We start from the raw sequence: 18,688 nt of genomic DNA on the forward strand, positions 1-18,688 counted from the left end.
AAGTCTGAAGCTTGATAATGCCGAATGGTGGCAAAGATGTGAATGAGACAAGCTTCACACTTGAGAGTGTGGATACTGGTGAGGTGGTCAGCACCCCTTAGTCAAATAAAGAATCTGGAAAGTGAAGAAACCATCAGTTCTGCTCCCAGTTACCCACCCCAGGGGCAGCTTCCATACAGGTTCATAAAGGGGCGTGCTTGGGGCCGTTCCCTGGTGCTCTCTCGTGACAGCATAGGGCTGGAGGGAAGTGGGGAGTCCGTTGTCAACAGCGGACGGGTGAGCCATGGGGCCGCAGCCCAGGGAGTTCTGTGCAGCAGCGAGAAGCAGAGCACCAGCTGATACAGCAACACAGGTGACTCAAACCGTAATGCGGAGTGAAAAAAGAACCTCGTGAACTCTGTAACGCATCGTTTAAGGGGGGCAAAAGGGTACATACACTCGAAAGAATACTCATTTTACATGAACCCATAAAAATGAAATGTATGATTTGAAAAAACAAATAATACATTATATGTTAATTTAAAAAAAAAACAAAAAAATAAAATAAAATAGGGGCGCCTGGGTAGTTCGGTCGGTTGAGTGTCTGACTCTTGGTTTAGGCTCAGGTCATGACCTCGGGGTGGTGCGACGCAGCCCTGCGTCCGGGGCCACGCTCAGCGCGGAGTCTGCGCGAGATTCTTTCTCCTCTTCTGCCCTCCCCCGCTCACTCACACGTGTGTGCACTAAATAAATAAATAAATAAATAAAACAATGAAATAGTTGCCTTGGCGAGGAAGGGAAATGAATCTAAAGGAAGGAAAGAGAGAAAAAAGCAGAAGAGGAAGGAAGAGAGGGAGTGCACGGTGAACAGAAGCCTCTGAACTTACTCTCATTTACTGTGTTAGCCCGAGTCAGAAAAGCCCTTTATAACAGCACAAGTACTTAAAAGACTAAAGGAGGAGGAGGTTTTTGTCTGTTGAATTTCCCCACCCTTTATATCTAACATTTGTAAAACTCAAAGCATGAACCGCCAATGAACTCGGCTGCTGTAAATTCTTCCAGCCGGGGCACACCGCCGTGTATGACAGGTTGTGCTGGATTTTTCTCAGCACTTGACGTTGAGATTTCTAGCGATACGGGCTGCTCGGTTATAAATTATTAAACCAACACCAGCCAGTCTTTATCTTGGACAGCGCTAAGCTGAACTGGAAATAAGTCAGCGTTATCAGCATCAGACGTTTTAATTAACATCCCGATACCAATCAGTGACTTGGTTCACTGACGTTTTAGAAAATATTTATATGAACGCTTCTGAAGGCATTTGGTACAAACTTGGAGAACTCTTAAGAATTTTAGGAAAAGTACAAACTGCAGTCTTTATCCAAAGGCCTGTGGGTCAACGTCCGCGGTGTCACAAAGCCGTGCATCGTGCTAAGCACACGGCAGGCGATCGGTCATTACTCGTGGATCAATGGATTCCTTGGCTGACTTTCAGCAATGGCCCATCCTCCTGTTGGGGAGTTTTTTTTTTTTTTCCTGATGCTTTGTTTCCCAACGTACGCAGATAGCATTTCAGAGGCACACCCTCTCCCTAAGCCACCTGTTCAGCAGTCTTCTTTTTTAACGCTTCCAGTCAGCAAGGAGCTCTGGCTTTCTTCATCCAACCTCTGGGCCCAAGTCGATTTCCACCCTGCACCGCCTCAAGGCTCACACTAACCCCTCATTTTTTAATAACCGTTTTTTAAATACCTGCTTCCCTAGCAGAAGTCACTTTCTCAATCCAGATGTAACGTCTCAGGAGCAGGTCAGTGTCACAGCCCCTCATCAGGGACAGTAGCCAGTCTCCTTGGGGACTTACAGGCTAAATGCCTTTGGATTAGTGTGAACTTGACGTCTGCTGACCTTTAGAGAACGCATCTGGCTTAATTGCGTGGGAAAGTGGCTCTGGCCGAAAAAGATGAAAACACAGCCACCTGGCCTTTCTCGAAAGCCTTGTTCTCTCCCAACTCCACACAAGAGCCGCTGTGACTCGTCCACAGCAAGGGAGACTTTTCACACCAGTGATGCTGACGGATCTCCGCACAGCTTGAAGCAAGCAGCTGCCAAGGGCTAGCTTTCTTCCCCAAGACACGTGGATTTGTTGAGTCTCAAAGATCATCTCACTTTTGCTGTTGCCCTGCTCAGTAAACAAAACGAGGACAGTAACTCAAGAAAGTTTTAGGGGCTGCACATTTCTATTGGATTAGTGGACTTTGTTATTTAAAAAAAAACAGTCATCACAGCCTGTCCATAGGTATGACCATCACAGTAAACTCAGTCTGGACCTTTTGTTCACTGTCCGCTGCCCACCCGTGGACTTGGCAATGTCCACAGGGCAGCGGCGGGTCTGAAGGCTGACAGGAGGAGGGGGTAGGGGGGAGAAGAGGATCAAGGGAGGCAAGAAGGAGAAGGAGAGAGAAACAGCAGAGGTGCGGAGAGAGGCGCGTCCTTACAGCCGGAGAGCAGTTAGGAGGCAGGTAAGATCGAAGCCAGAAGACGGAGGCTTGAATCCCAGCTCTGCCCCGTATTAGCTACGTGACCTTCAGCAAGTTTCCTAACGTCTCTGTCTCATCCGGAAAATGAGGACGATGACAGCAATCGTTGGGAGCAGCAGGCGCCAGGCACAGCACTTGTGCCAAATGCCGGCCTGTATCAACTCAGTCCTCCCACAGCCCTCTGAGCCGGTGCGTCTCAGTTTCTCACTGCTCCTGTGACAAACGATCCCAGACTCATTGGTCTGAAACAGCACAGAGTTATAATCCTACAGTTTTTTTTTAAATTTTTTTTAAACATTTTATTTATTTATTTGACAGACAGAGATCACAAGTAGGCAGAGAGGCAAGCAGAGAAAGAGGAGGAAGCAGGCTCCCCGCTGAGCAGAGAGCCCGATGCGGGGCTCAATCCCAGGACTCCGGGATCATGACCTGAGCCGAAGGCAGAGGCCTTAACCCCCTGAGCCACCCAGGCTCCCTATCCTACAGTTTTTGAGGTCAGATGTCCTAAAGTCAAGACGTCAGCTGGACTGCATTCCTGCTGGGAGCCCTGCGGCAGATCCCCGATTCTAGAGGCCGCCTGCACGCTCACTGCCCCTTCTTGGCTTCACCCTGACTCCTGCTTCTGTTTCAGATCGACTTTTCAGACTCCTAGAAGGACCCTTGTGGTTACTCTGGCCCGGTGGTCTCCCCCATCTCTGGATCCTTGACTGAATCACCCCTACAGAGTCCCTTCTGCCATCCAAGGCAGCAGAGTCACAAACGCTGGCTATTGGGACGGAGGCATCTTTGAGGGGCCGTTACTCTGTCTGCCACGGGAGCTACGGTTACCCCCGAGCTACATAAGGGAAACTGACGCACCGAGAGGGCACTCAACGTGCCCGGGGTCGCGCCTCCCCCATGCCTTCCTGCCTCTCAGTGGGTTAATGTTCATAAAGCGCTTGGAAGGAAGCACGAAGCTGAGTTAACTCTCAACCACCTTGGCGTGGGCATTAAAGAAAGACAGAAAACACAGTCACAGCTTCGGCTTTAAGTCAGCGACACCAACACAAAGGTAGGTCTGCGGCTCGCTGCTCCGGGGACGCCTTTGTCTCCGCGGACACTCGGGTGCAGTCGGGCACCGATGGAGAACTCGGAATTTGGAGGAAGGAAGCCCTGCTCCTCTCCGTGCAGCTGGGAGTCTGGAACGAGCAGCCGGAACCTTGCAGGATGGGGCCAGAACCAGCCCCGCACCCACCACGCTCTCACGAAGCGGAGGCAGGAAAGGCAGTCCTGCCAGTTGGAAAGAAGAGCTTGCAAACTGCTGAAACACTGTGGACGGTAGTGGCCATTTGCATAGCTCCTTAAACATTTCATCTCTTGAGAGAGAGAGAGAGAGAGCGCGAGCACGAGCCAGGGGGAGAGGGAGAAGCAGGTTCCCCGCTAAGCAGGGGCCCTGACACGGGCTGGACGCCAGGACCCGCAGGACCCCGGGATCATGACCCGAGCCAAAGGCAGCGGCTTAACCCACGGAGCCACCCGGTGCCCCTGCCATTTGCCTACTTGTTGACTAAAAGAAATGTTATGGTTTTAATAAAACAAAGGATGCTGGAAGAAAGAACGCGGCTCTGGCGCACAGAGCAGGCACTTACGGCTGCAGATCCCCTGCCGGTCGTAGAACCCGAGGCCACAGCTGCTGTCACAGACGCCCTCCCTCAGCACGTGGAGCGGGTCTCTGCAGGCCGAGCAGTGCTTCTCCGTGGGACCCCAGCAGGCGGCACAGGACTCGTGGCAGGCTGCGGGCAAACGGCATCATCGGTGAACACGCCGGCGGAGAAAGGACTGGGTGCACGGTTTCTTTCAAAGGTTTCAAATTCATGAAGAGGATGTGGGAGACGTCATTCCCAAATTGCGATGCACATATGTAGGCCCCAGGAGAAAGACACCCCCCCCGCCACCAAAAATAACTATTTCTGTTGGCCAGAAGCACAACTGCAATAAAATACTGCTCGCAGACTTGGAACCAGCCATCGAGGCTTTCGAGTCACAGCAATCCCAGGAAAGGGGGCCATCGTCGTCTAGACAAAGATGGTCTGTCTAACGAGGTCAGAGGCGCCTCGCTCAGCGTGCCACCCTGTCTCTCATAACCAGACACTGGAGTGTCCACAGGGTCACCAGTCGTGCCTCCAGCACCATGAAGCAGCAGCAAGAAGGGATGCCAGGTACTCTCTCCTTGATTAGACCTTGAAAGACGCGCTACTGCTGGATTTCCACGGCTGTCTCCCCGCCTTCACCCCTGTCTTCTCTCTCTCAGCCCCCCCTTCCTTCCATCCTCCCTAAAGACTCTTCCGGTCCTCCCCCAACACTGGGCTCTGGTCCCCCACCCCCACCCCCCTGCCACGAGCTTCTGCTCTCAACATGCATTTTGACATACTTCTCTCTTACAACTTAACTTGCTAAGTATATGTTGTTCCTAAACCAGAGTTGTTCCTTTAACACTCAGAAATACCCTCCTCTTCCAGGATTTGGTTTTTACTATTCGTGTTTGCTTTTCACCTTAGCATGTCTGCAAAGAGACGTCTATTCTGAGTGATCGGTGTTATTAAAAGTCAGTTAACTGTATGCCTAACCCCAACCTATGCTCCTGTTAATGCATCCTCATTTCCAAAGTGTTTGCTTCACCGTGGAGCACAGCCTGTTCGGCAGAGGCACTCATTCTGACCAAACCTGGGGGAGGAAATGCCTTTGCTGACTGGAAGAGACTGGGGACTCTCTACCTAAGTAATTCCATTATGTATCCCTTTAGATCAGAAAAGGGTGCCCTCATTGCTCATCTCAAGGTCCAACCCCTTCCTCTCCGCTGGAAACTGCACAGGAAAGCCTTAATTTCAGACAACTTTCCTTCCCCAACAAATTCAGAGATAATTACAAATTCTGTTAAAAGCTATAGGGTGCCTGGCTGGCTCAGTGTGTTGTTTGACTCTTGATTTCCGCTCGGATCGTGATTTCAGGGTTGTGAGATGGAGCCTCGTGTGGGGCTTGGCACTGGGCGTGGACCTGCTTGAGATTCTCTCCCTCCCCCTCTCTCTGCTCCTTCCCTCTGGCTTTAAAAAATGTTAGGAAGGGCTCTTTGATGAAGAATGACAGTGGAGGGAGTGGAAGCAACCAACTTGAGGTAGATCTAAAGGATGGGAAGTGGCCAGCCCTGGAGAGAGCCAGAGAGCAGCACCAACAAAGTCCTTGAGCAGGAAAAGAGACCAGGGCTTCAAGGAACTGAAGGCTGCCCCCCTCGTGAAGCTCGCAGACCCAGAGGGACCAGCAGGGCTCAGAGGGGCACGCTGGACTGATTCATGGCGCGAGGGATAGGCAGAGACCCAATCAAACTTGACCTTGGAGTTCGGGGAACGAAATGAGGATTTGACCCTAAGTGTAACGTAAAGTCTTAAATAGGTTTAAGCAAGATCAACACACGTCAAAGCTCTCTCTGGCTGCTGTCTGGAGAGGATGAAGGGACTTGCACGGAGGGAGACAGAGCAGCATGGAGTCCACGGCTCTGGTCCAAGCAAGAGATGACGGCAGCGGATGAAACACAGAGTTGGAGGAAGGTTTACTTATTTACGAACTCCACACTCGGGACTTCATTGCTATTGAACATCTTCGTTATATTTTATAATTAATCAATGATATTAATAATTAACAGAATTTTATAATATAATCATACTATATATATAGTTTATCGCCTTATTTATATTTTATTTTATATTGATATTTTATAACCGTGTTACATGAGGACACTTTATATCGGGATAAGCTACCCAAAGTACATGATAATTAAGGATGTGGATCAAAGATTCCAGTAACAAAGTCCACCCTGAACACCCATGAAATCGGTGATTCATTCACGGTGCCCGCTACCCTTCAACCACTGCCTAGAGTCGCCATCCAAGCGTCTATCCCTGCTTGTGCCTCAGCCCTACTGACTCAGGAGTCGCTTCAAAGCCAAACAAACAAACAGAACGAACGAAAAACCCAACTCATTCCTAAGAGGGTGTGCGGGGCTCATCTACCCGTGTTCAGCAGCGGCACCGGCCCCACGCAGGGTGCCGTGGCCAGCCCGCGGCCCTCCCAGCCGGCCGCAGGAGGCGAGTCTGCTGCAGGAAACACCCAAACCACCCCCGACCGGAGCTCCCTGGGGGCGCTGCACAAACTGCACCGGGGAGCACGGCCCTGAGAGGTGGACAGGAAGAAAGGCTCCAACGACAGCAGGGGCCGGACCGCAAGTGTCACGGAAGCCAGGCGAGGCCCTGGGACTTCATCGGTAAGAGTTTTAGTCAGTTTTGCTTCGTAGAGAGTTTACTCTGCAGTGGGGAGAGGAGAGGGTAATTGACCCAAGACATTCTTAAGGGATGAAATCGCCTTTGTCCGGGGAGCACAGAGGAGGGGAGAAATTAAAGCACGACCTCCTAGTTCTCTTCGGGGATTGGCCTGGAGTGGTGCAGACATTCAGCTGCACTGGCTTTAAAACAGTAAATATACTTCCAACCTGGCTAGCAAATAGCACCATCCTGGTCCCTTCCGGATAACCCTGGTTTCATCCCTGGGAAGCTTAGAAGACACGGTGCTCCAGCAAACAAAAGGTCTGGCACAGGGGAGGGTCTCGGGGTTGCCCACCGCCCCCGCCACCCGCTGACCAATCTGATTTGTGCCGTACTACTTGTTAAATTTCTTTTTAACATGATCCCTAGTGTGGCCAATCAGAACAGGGCCAGGGAATGAGCAGGATAGAGGCTACAGGCGTAGGGACGGCACTCAGGCCCGTCACCAACTGAGCTGCACCTAACTTTTCAGCCCTGCCTTGGGCTACCTCCCTGGAGCAGGCCAGGTCCACAGAGCAGGTTGCTCTAGGCTTGCCTCTACCGGTCCATGGGCTCCCGATGCCCCACCTGGGACTCACCCAGTTGGCAATGCCTCCAGCTCCTTCCACAGCCCCCGTGATCCTGGTTATACTTGCGAGGCTTAAGTTGTCACTACCTCTGGGAAGCTTTGCTGAACTCGTTCAAACCGTCCCTCCTTCCTCTCCGTTCCTGTAGCTCGGTGGACCTCCTCTCTTCGGCTGTTGATCTGACTGTCCTAATCATTTGGTTACAGATCGATCCCTTTCAACAGAATGTAGTATCCTCTGGAACGGGGGCCACCTTGGAATCGTCTCCACCCCAGTGTCCAGACTGACAACTGGCACAAAGTCAGTGTTCCATAAATGTACGTTAAATGAATACACGGCAGATTTTTTTTTTTACTGGTTATGACAGAGTCATCCTATCCGTTACCTTCTACATGGAAACAACCAACCACGACGTCATAGTCTGAACAGGAACAGGTGATAACTTCAGACAGATAAACTTGAGGCTGTAAATTTACCTACTACATAAATCAAAGTCCAGATCTCCTTCCGATGACAAGTACTTATGGCGTGCCTGTACAGAGCACCAACTGGAGGCCACCTTCTCTGTTTCCATGGCACACAAATGGCATGTTCGATGGTCAGGCAAGTCTGCAGAAGGGATTTTTATTTCTTCAATACAGGACTCTGCTGAGCTGACGTTTCTTTTTCTTTTCTTTTCCTTTTCTTCTTGAGCTGTCTCTCTTTTTTTTTTTTTTAACTTTTTTTTTTTTTCTTTTGTCAGAGAGAGTGAGCACAGGCAGACAGAGTGGCAGGCAGAGGCAGATGCAGGCTTCCTGCTGAGCAAGGAGCCTGATGTGGGAGTCAAGCCCAGGACACTGGGATCATGACCTGAGCCGAAGACAGCCGCTTAACCAACTGAGCCACCCAGGCGTCCCTGAGCTGTGTCTTCTTATAGTGATGTACTCCTACTGTGTTTTGCAATTGATTCTAATTTCTAACACTGAACACATGCGACTGCAGATAATCTCTTCTTCTAGGCTGGTTTCACATGTGGCTTTTATTACCCTTGGCTTATTAGGAAAAGTAGAAGGTCACTCGCTGACTTTTCGCCATAATTGCTCTTAGTGAAACATTTCAGCTCACTCAGAGTTTGAATTGTATATTGTGAAAATGTGGCAATAAATTTAAAAAGAGGGCTAATGAGAGAAAACCATCTTCTTATCTTACATGCCGCACATAATTTATTTAGGAAAGCCCCTGACTTTTCTAGAGCATAGCAAGACATGTGTTGGCTTGCTGAGCAATTCATTTCAAAATGAAAAGAGATGAATTACTTTTCTTTCAGCAACTCTATACTGAAACCAGACTCTAAAAATAAGAAACTGCTTTTTGTTCCTTGATAATTTTGAGATAGAAGATGGCTGTAAAAAAATTATAATCTGTGCTTCTCTAAGTATAAAATGCAGCCCCTCTCCAGGGATGTGTTAAAAGCACTTCTTACATAGGGCACCTGGGTGGTTCAGTGGGTTAAGCCTCTGCCTTCAGCTCAGGTCATGATCTCAGGGTCCTGGGATCGAGCCCCACATCGGGCTCTCTGCTTGGTGGGGAGCCTGCTTCCTCCTCTCCCTCTGCCTGCCTCTCTGCCTACTTATGATCTCTCTCTCTCTCTTTGTCAAATATAAAAATAAAATCTTTTAACAAAAAAAAAAAAAAAAAAGAAGCACTTCTTACAGGCAACTTCTCATTTTCCAGGAAACCTTCCCAGACCCCGGTGGGCTCAGCCTGCAGTTCAAAATGCCCCTCAGAAATGAGAAGGAGCGTTGGTCCCTCACCCTCCCATGGCCTTTTGGAATACGTTTCTCAGCCATCCCCAGGGAACTGCGCACTTCATCAGCAGGCCCTTTCGGAGTCATCAGGCTGCGGTTCCGCTTTCCACACCGCCACGGGGTTTTCACCAGCGACTCCGCAGAAGCAGCCGGAACTGCAGACACAAGCAGCTGTGTCGTCCACAGTCAAGTTCCTCCATTCCCGTCGTATCCATTTTGTAGCAACCATTAGCTTTCGTCCTCGTCACACGAATGACAGGGAAGGACTTGCCAAGTTCTAAAGTGTCATCAGGAGACGGTGGGTAAATCTCCAATAAGAAGCTCTTGTTCGGGGCGCCTGGGTGGCTCAGTGGGTTCAGCCTCTGCCTTCAGCTCAGGTCATGATCTCAGGGTCCTGGGATCGAGTCCCACATCGGGCTCTCTGCTCAGCAGGGAGTCTGCTTCCCCCTCTCTCTCTGCCTGCCTCTCTGCCTGCTTGTGGTCTCTGTCTGTCAAATAAATAAATAACATCTTAGAAAAAGAAACAAGAAGCTCTTATCGGATGAAAAAATGTCCTTTCCACCTCACACTTAGCTTCACCGCTCCCCGCCGTCCTAACCTGCAGAGTGGGAGTAACAGTGGCTCAGGAGGCAGGGGTGAGACGACTCGTCACCTATCTGAGCAAGCAGAGGACGGCGCGCGCGACCTGGGGAGCAGCGTGCGCCGCGGGATCGAGCACACCTCGTCTCAGCTGGTGTCAAACATGATGTCATTGCGAAGGCAGCAAAGTAAAGTGCAGCAGGAGACCGAAGAGAAGGACAGAAGAGACGGTGGGAAAGGTGGTTCCTTAGACAGGACACAAAGAGCCCTCGGAGAACATTCCAGCAGCTACAGGAAAGGTAGCTTTCTCCAGCCTTCCCCAGAGGACTCAGACTCTAAAGCTCTTCCCTTGCCCCCTCCACAACAGAGCAGCAAAGCCCTGTGGCAAGCGACTGAACACAGCCTGGTGACGGCGGGGAAGCCCGGAAGCTGACCCGACGCGTCTCCTTTCCCCGATCACAGCCGCGGGAGGCCGAGGCGACTCGTTGTGTGAGAAGCGCGGATGCCAGGCCCGTGTGGAAGGACAGGAAGTTCACGGGCGTCATCACAGTTTGATCCTTTTACGACCGTCTTCTGTCCCCTCCAGGCTGGGTCTCCGTCCTCAACCTGCCTCCCCACACCGGCGGGAAACGCGTCACCCTGAAATGGGAATATGGGGTCCCCACGCATTCGGAAAACCCAGATGTACCCGAGGGAGCTCCTAGCAGAAAAAACACAAACCCATGAAAACATCCTTAGCCTCATCAAGAGCCGGAGATCTGCAAATTACACGGAAGAGCCGCAGCGGCGCACGGCAGGCCGCACGTGCAGCCGCAACCGCGCTCTGGGGAAGGCGGGGCGGGGAGGCGCTCCCGGAGGCCGCGGGTCCGCGAGCCCGCCCCAGGCTGCTTGGTGGCGCCGGAGGCCATGCCTGTGGGACTGTGAGGACAGGGACATGCCTGTGGGACTGTGAGGACAGGGAGTCCTCGGGAACGCTCGCGCCGTCCTTTTATTTTGCTGAACGTAAAACTGCTCTAAAAAAAAAAAAGTCTTTAAAATAAAAAAAGGAAAAGAATGATGAAATACCTACCTACTCATATTCGTGACTCTTTAAAACTGAGCACACACAGCACACGGCGAATCGCCCTCGGGTCGTTACCTCAGTGCGGCCGGAGGGGAAGGGCAGTGGGAGTGGGTGACGGGAACAAAAGGAAAGACAGGCGGACAGACGGGCCTGGACAGACAAGCAAGAGGAAGAGCCGGCCCGGCCAACCGTGGGGAAGGACGAGTGGGTGAGTATGATGACGTCAGCTCTCCTCAGGGAATCCCCCAAATCAGTAAAAAACGAAAATAAGATTCCATTTTACCTCAACCCACCTGGCAAGCAAGAAGGCTCATCAGGCCTCGTGCTGACTAGGGTGGTAAGAAGCAGGCACTCGCTGGTGTCTCGCGGGAAATCACAACTTCCTCAAAGAGAGTCCTGTGTGACACGTGTCGGAGCTTCGAAGAGGACACATGCCCCCTTGGGCCCCAGCAATCTTAGTCTAAGGATTTACCCTCATCAAACATACGTACCACAATTTCTATTAAAAACGTTTACATCATGGTTATTTGTGATCATGGAAAAGTTAGGAACAAACGTTAAACCGCAGAGGACCGGCTGAATGCATTCCTGCACAGCCCCAGATGGAAAGTTATAAAACAGCTTTAAAAAGATCTTGTAGAAGCACAATAAATAACATAGGGAAAGCAGGCCATAAAACTATACAGAGAGTGTGATTTTACCTTTGAAAAATAAATAAATGTGTGTATGTCTGTGCACCTAACATGCGCACGTGCGCACGCACACACACACACACACACACACACACACACACACTCATAAACTGGGAAGCCATTCACCAAAATACTGACAGTAGTAATTTGGGGGAGTTTGAGTCAGGCATTTTTTGCTGATTGTTTATGATGCCTTGAATTTGACTGACTTTGTCAAATTATTTTTTGTAATGCACAGGAATTCATGTCATACTTAGGGGAAAAAGAATCACTCGGGGGAGCGGGGGAGGCCTGTAGTACTTTTCCCGAAGGCACACACTGGGTAAATAGCTAATTAATCTATTAACCACATTTGTGATACGGCTGAATGGTTCGCTCGTCTTGGGTAAGGCACTTGAATCTTTAGCAGGGTCTTCCGCAGGAGGGACGACCGCCCGTTGGCAGAGACTTTGGAAGGGCCACATGGAGGGAGATTTTAGCAGCAGGCCGGCGTGTCACGGGTACCTAAGCCGGGGATGATGGCAGATGTCGTGCTCACGAGGAACATTCTTAAAGTTACCCTCTCTCTTTTCTGCCCCTCTACATATGCCTTTTTTTTTTTTTTAAGATTTTATTTATTTACTTGGGAGAGCAAGAGAGAGACAGAGTGAGAGAGAGAGAGAGAGAGAGCCCGCACAGAGAAGAGGCAGGCTCCCCGCTGAGCGGGGAGCCGACCCCAGGACACCGGGACCATGTCCTGAGCGGGAGGCAGCTGCTTAATGGACGGAGCCACCCAGGCACCTCTTTCTACCTGTCCTTCTAAATCAACAACGCTAATACACCACTAGAGTTTTCAAACGCAGTGACGCCTTGGCCCAGCTTGATGAGCCCAACAGATCTCAGATTCCATTCTTCTGCTGGGACCACTGGCAACCCACAGCCGCTAGGACTCCTGGGTTTTTTCTCAGCCCCTATTAATTAATTGGCTTTGATTTCTCCACTGATGCTTTGAATCTCTTTGTCTACAGAAACTGAAAAGCCAGAGGGACCACTGCTTAAACCAAGCTTTTGACGGGGAGAGTTCTCAGACTTCGTGGCTGCACCCACCTAGCCTGCTCAGATCTCAACCGTGATAACAGGGAGGTGTGGTGTGCTCTGGGAGCAGCCTAAAAAGGGGGGGGGGGTCGTGCAGGGAGTGTGTTAAGGCGGGGAATGGGAAAAAGAGAGAAAGAGCATACGCCACAGAGTCTAGCTAAACTAACTGTGAACCTAGGAACCAGGCAGAAAGCCAGAAGACTCGTCACTAGTTTGTAATCCGTAGCTACAATATTTGGGGGTTCAGACACGTAAGAATGGGATCTGTCTGGAAGATAAGCTCCCTTGCCTTCGCGGCGGGCTTTCTCTGCTGGTACGGGACACTTCTGTCCATCACTTGTCTTTTGGCATCTCCAGCAGGGGTCTGTGAGCCGCACAGGCAAATCCCAAACACGGCTGCTGGTCTCCTGCTACACGCAGGTCCCAGGCCCGGCACTGCCAGCTGCTTTCCCTTTTTCTCCACTTAACCTCTCCATGACCATCCAAAGCGGGAGAGGACTGGGAAGGGGACACACGGCCACCGGTCCCACGGGTCTGCTTCACTCAAGAAGTGGAAGCAGGAGGCGTCCTGCTGTCCTCCCTTCTGAACGGCTTCACTCTACAGCACTCAGGTTTCAAGGATAGTTGGGGGGTGTGTATGTGTGTGAGTGTGTGTGTGAGTGTGTGAGTGTTTAAGATTAACCCCGCCGGCGCTGATAAGGCACTCCACTCTCTTTACAAGGACGGAGATGAAGGGAAGACAAAGCGAGGGAAATAGAGGTTCCGGAATTTTCCGGAGGCTACACCTAGCCGGGAGTTGCTGGCAGGAAGTAGATAATAGAAGCTAAGGGGAAGTTGGGTGACCTGCCAGCCCAAGTCTAAGCCCGTCCGCGGCTGCCCTTTCTCCTCCGTGCAGTGGTTTTATCACATTTGCCTCTGTCAAGAGTTAGTCCGGAGGCCCTCGTGTGTGCGGAGCACCACGGGGAGTTCAGAAAGATGAAACCTGTCCCACCTCAAGAATCAGCCACTTCCTGTAATACACCTTTTAAAACTTCCTTTTTAGCACTGATAGTAACGAATTCGTAGAGGGGAACCATCTGATGTTTCCATATACTTCTTCACGGACACTCTTCTCCCATTGAGACAGTAAGTTCCTCAACCCCCCGCGGAGCTTTCTGCCCATTCACTCTGTGTCCCAGTTCCTGCTACACGAAAAGGACTCAATCCTTGCACGCACAGAACGGAAGAGGCAGGAATATCACTTGGAGCAGTAAGTCCCCCGCACAAGACACTCAGCAGGGAAGGGAGGGACCATCATGGCGACAGAACACCAGCGAAGGCCTGAACAATGCATACGATTCAAAGAGCAGAACAGAAGGAGTGAAGACAGTGGCAGGATGTGTTGGACCCCCAGACTGATGAGCTGATCTGGCAACGAAATAGGGACTGACCCTCCAGTTGTGGGGGATGTGGGAGGGGCCACGGAGGAGGCCGGCTTCACCAGGACCGTCCTCACCATGACCGTGAGGAGGGCTTCCTTCTCTTGTCGAGGATTCTGGAACAGCAGTTTCATAAATGCCTTTGCCCACAGCTTGGCCCCAGGCACAACCAGGCTGAGCTAACCCACATGCTGGAACGTAATGCCAAGACCCATTAGGTCTTAACTGCCTTGAACCTGGCTCCAAGGGTCAGCGCTTCATTTCCACAAATGGCTGGGCTGCTCTGGTCACACTCAATTCCAACAAATAATTAACTTTACAAGTTCCTCCGTTCAAACTATAGCTTTTAAATCTCAGCTAGGTCAGCATCCTGTATGTAAATTTTACAGGCTCAGTTATCTTACGTTTTCCCTCTAATTATACCATAATTTTGGCTAAGAAACGAAATTCCAGACAACACTTAATCTAAGCATTGGAAAAAATAAAAGGATTTTGCGATAAATCCAGTACATTGTTCTCTATATTTACTTCTCCGTAACATAGGAAAGTAGGTTTTATTTGAAATCAGACGCAAATGGCCCCAAACTCCATTTCTTAATGCAACTGATTTGATTTTCATTCCCATAAATTCAAAAATAAAGGAACAGATTTGATGACAATAGCTGCCTTTTCTTGTTCACAAACTCTATGCCAGGCATAATATGTTTTTCAAACATCTTTTCTAATGTTCATCATATTGGTTTAAAGTACATGACATTGTCCCTATTTTGCAGTCAAGGAAACTGAGTCTCAAAGCAGCTAAATGACCTGTGCAAAGCCTGACAGCAGTAAGTGACAGAGGCAAGAATCAAAATGATCTCCCCTTCATGCAAACCTGTAAAATGGTCAATGGCTTGGTTCCTTAAGCTTCAAAGTCTAAGACCACACAGCAGTCAGATATAGAGTAAACTGCATGGATTTACATGTTTATGTGATTATTTTTTACAACTCTATAACCAGCAGCTAACTCTGCCTTGATTGGTAGCTCACTTACAGGAAACTATGATAGGGTCTCATTTCTCTTCATATCCTCAGGACCTCCAGCAATGGTCAAAGGAGAGTGAATGTAGGAGAGAGAGAAACAGAACGGGGAGGAAGGGAAAAAAAGAAACACGCGTCTCCTAACCCATGCGGAGGCTTCCTAAACGCCAGGTGCCATCCTAAATGACATATGTGAATGTATTCAGTTAATCCTTACAGCCATGCTATACGGCAAACATTACTGTCACTGCTTTACCCATAGGCAACTGAAGTGTGAAGTTTAAAAAAAAAAATACCATTTGTAGTGACAGAGCCAAGACCGGAACCCAGGCGGTCTGGCTCCGGAGCCTACAGTCTAAGCACCGTGGCACTCTCCCTCCCAGCTCTGGGTCTGCAGAATGAGGGCAGCCCTTGCCACAGGGTACACACAGCTTCACCCTTGGGTTCTTGTGACTCCTGGACGTTCTCACTGCACACATCAAACACTGATTCACATATAAAAATGGGCTAAATTCTACTCTCTTTACTCAACGTTATAATCCTACGAGCTATTTAGCACAACTTAATGGTGTGTGTTAGTTTGTGTGTGTTCGTTTGGTTGTTTTAAACTTTTTTTTAATGGGCTCCCGTGCCTAGGATTTGTGTGTGCAACAGTTCAGCGGTCCCACCAGAGTGGAACAGGGGTTGACAAAAGTGAGGGACAAGACCGGTAAGGAAGAGTGTTTTCAGGGCAGGGTGAGCCGAGTTGGATCCAGAGTTACAGAGGTTCTAAGAAGAGGCAAGGGAACCACCACTCTGGTAGAGAGACGACAATAAAGCCAGGACAAGTGGTCCCCAGGAGCCATGTGGGAAAGGTGCAAGGTCATGTGAGAGATGGGGAGGCCAGGGGCATCCATACATGGTCAGGCCTGACCGTCAGGCTGGGACGACTCCGGGACAGGCTGCTAATTCCTGGAAACGGGTACCAGGGAGAAGGAGCCAAAGTAGAAGCCCAGTCCAGAACCCGATGTCCATAGGGTCAAGAAGAGTGGGACAGGGCAGCACCACGGATGTTGGACCACATCCAGCTGGTGGCAGAGGACGCCCAAGGGTTAAGGCAGAAGCCTGAATGCCGGGTCTCAAAACTGGGTTCTGGTCCCTGAGAGGGTGACCATTCTTCGGCCCTACCTGCTGCAGAGAAGAGGCAACGTCTGTATTGCCCATCTCCAGCGAAGACCGGCACAAAGACTGGTGATGCTGCGCCTTCAGGTGAGGTGATCAATGGATCAGGTCCAAGGCTGGGGAAGGCAGAGGGAATAGAGCAGCGACCGGCTTGGGGGTGCCTAATGGGGTCTGTGTTTATGACTCAGCTCGAGCACAAGAATGTCACAATAACATAAATATCTACACAAACACATTCATCTGGCCTGTGTATGTGGGTGTCTTTGCCCCAAAATTCAAGGGAAAAGGGAGCATGAGAAGGACCCCTTGAGCTGCAACTGGCAGGACCCCAGGCCTTCTCTGAGCCCTCAGGTGCACCTGCTCCCACTCCCCTGTTGAAGAGTCGTCGAGTATGTGCCGCCCGGCTCTGCCCCACATCTTTCTCTCGGCTCTACATTCAACACACTGAGCATGAATATTAATCAGGTAATTTCCGGTAATTAGTTTCCTCAGCTCAGAGCTCACTGTCTTTTGGTTTTGACGGGTCAGTAAAGTGGCAGATGATGCTCGTCATCCCATAAATGACCCTGCCAAGAGGAATCAATCCAGAAAAACCTGTTGTTACCATAAAAATGGCTGGCTTCTTCTTGGAAAGTTTCACACATGCTGGAAGAGCCCTGGTTGACTGACCGACGTCCAAGGTCAGTGGTGAAAAGCCACCAAAAATAGCACAAGCCCAAATGTTGCAAAAAATTCCAATAATGAGAAAGCTGACTTGGGCTGTCTCAACATTGAAACAGTGTATGGAAATTGATCACAAGTTTAGCTTTAATTTTTAAGATCATTCTCTCTCTCCCTCTCTCTTCTTTCTTCTCATTTTATGCATAAAAATGCAACCAGGCTGAACTAAAGCAAATTGGTTTAATTCCCTGAAGGGAGCATGAGCAAATTTTCCTAGCAACTTTCTACCAGAGGCGTTTGTGTACGGGTATGTGATGGAATGTGGCAGCAGCCGGCTATATAAGCCGGTAATCAAATGAAACGTTACCCATTTCAAAGGGCCCTAGAGCAGCATGAACATCACCCACCAAAACACCAGGCACAGGAGAAAGGAAAATGGCCCCCCAAAAGAAAGGGGAAAAAAAGAAAAAAGTAAACCTAACGTGGGGTGTGTGGCAGGGGATAGAGGTGTTGCGGAGGGAAGAATAAAATCTAGGGGAATTAATTCCCTTTTTAAAGCAAATCTGTCGCAGGAGAGCTAGCGGGCGGTCTCTTTGATGGGATAGAAGAAAGGAAAGGGATGATATTCAGTGACTTCATCAAATTGAAATTTTAGCAGTTTACCTAAATTGCCCAACATTACGCACTTAGGAAGGCGTTCGGAGGCGCCCGCTTCGAGCCTGTTCTAAAATAACAGGTAAACGGAACATGGTCAGTAAGAAACATTAAGGGTTCTTTATCTTTTATGGCTGAGAGGCCTTGACACGCCGGTGCTTCCGAGATCCCCAAGGGGGAATGCGCCCCTTCACTCACCACACACGCGCTCAGCGAACACAGAACAAGTGCACGCCTCGTGCCGCCCTTGACCCCGGGGACGGAGCAGACGGGCGCGCAGGCTGCGACAGCCCCACGGCAGACTCGGAGGCCGCGCGTCTTCTATTCTGTACTGTAACTGGCTCCAGGGTGAGCCCTGCTGTCCTCCGGGCCGTGTGACACTAACAGTGCTGGAGTTTCCCTCCGGGGTGGCTTCCACCAGGCTGTGGACACTCTTCTGCCCACAACCTGGAACGGGGGAGGCCAGCAGACGTCCCCTGTAGGACCTGCCTTGCCACAGAGCTTGTGCAGCCCACGGAGCCAGTAAATACCACCTCCCCACTCCCTTCTACTATATTCCCGCCTAATGATCCTCCTGAAAAATCTAGCCACGGGCATGAACGTGGGGAGCATATGAGCTGACCCTCAGACTGGCCCCGCTTCGATTCCCATCACATGTCCGCGCCCCGTCCCGCTCAGCGGCAGAGCCAGCTACCCCCGTTCTGCGTAAGACATCCCAGACCCTCCCTCTGGCCTGTCTGCCTTTTCAGGTTGGCCTGCCCCGGGGCACCCTGGCTCGGGTTCAGAGCACACGGATTCGGTCTCCTGCGGACCAGCCTAGGACCCCGCACCTGTCTCAGCTTCCAGCATTACCCCGACTCCCATTCCTGCTGGTGCTTACTTTTTTCCATTCTTGCATTTAAGAAATTCTTTATACATTTTTACCTTACTCATGCTTACAATCACTACAGGGAACACGGCCCAGTACAAGCCACACTAGACTTAGTGTACGCTTCGTGTTACGCTTGGACTTGGCGTAAGACACTGGAGTCAGAGTAGACGTCAGTGTCATCATCCTGCCCCACTTTCTGAACCTGATGTCACTTTCTTATTTCTGTTTCTCCCTCTCTCTTCAGGTAGAAATTGAGTTTTGAAAAAAATAGAGATCTG

The 18,688-nt window shown here is 50.3% G+C and overlaps 1 protein-coding gene across 5 annotated transcripts in view; it reads right to left on the reverse strand.

The window, feature by feature from the left end:
- The window catches only part of FRAS1 (Fraser extracellular matrix complex subunit 1), a 409,483-nt gene that overhangs the window by 201,424 nt on the left and 189,371 nt on the right, over window positions 1–18,688 (reverse strand). For all 5 annotated transcript variants that reach the window (XM_082726544.1, XM_082726546.1, XM_082726545.1 and 2 more), the window contains one exon: window positions 4,142–4,285. In XM_082726544.1, the coding sequence (XP_082582670.1) occupies window positions 4,142–4,285 (144 nt within the window). The remainder of the gene's footprint in view (window positions 1–4,141; window positions 4,286–18,688) is intronic.

This window comes from Mustela nivalis (genome assembly GCF_964662115.1).
Source record: "Mustela nivalis genome assembly, chromosome: 4".
In the NCBI taxonomy this organism is placed as follows: domain Eukaryota; kingdom Metazoa; phylum Chordata; class Mammalia; order Carnivora; family Mustelidae; genus Mustela; species Mustela nivalis.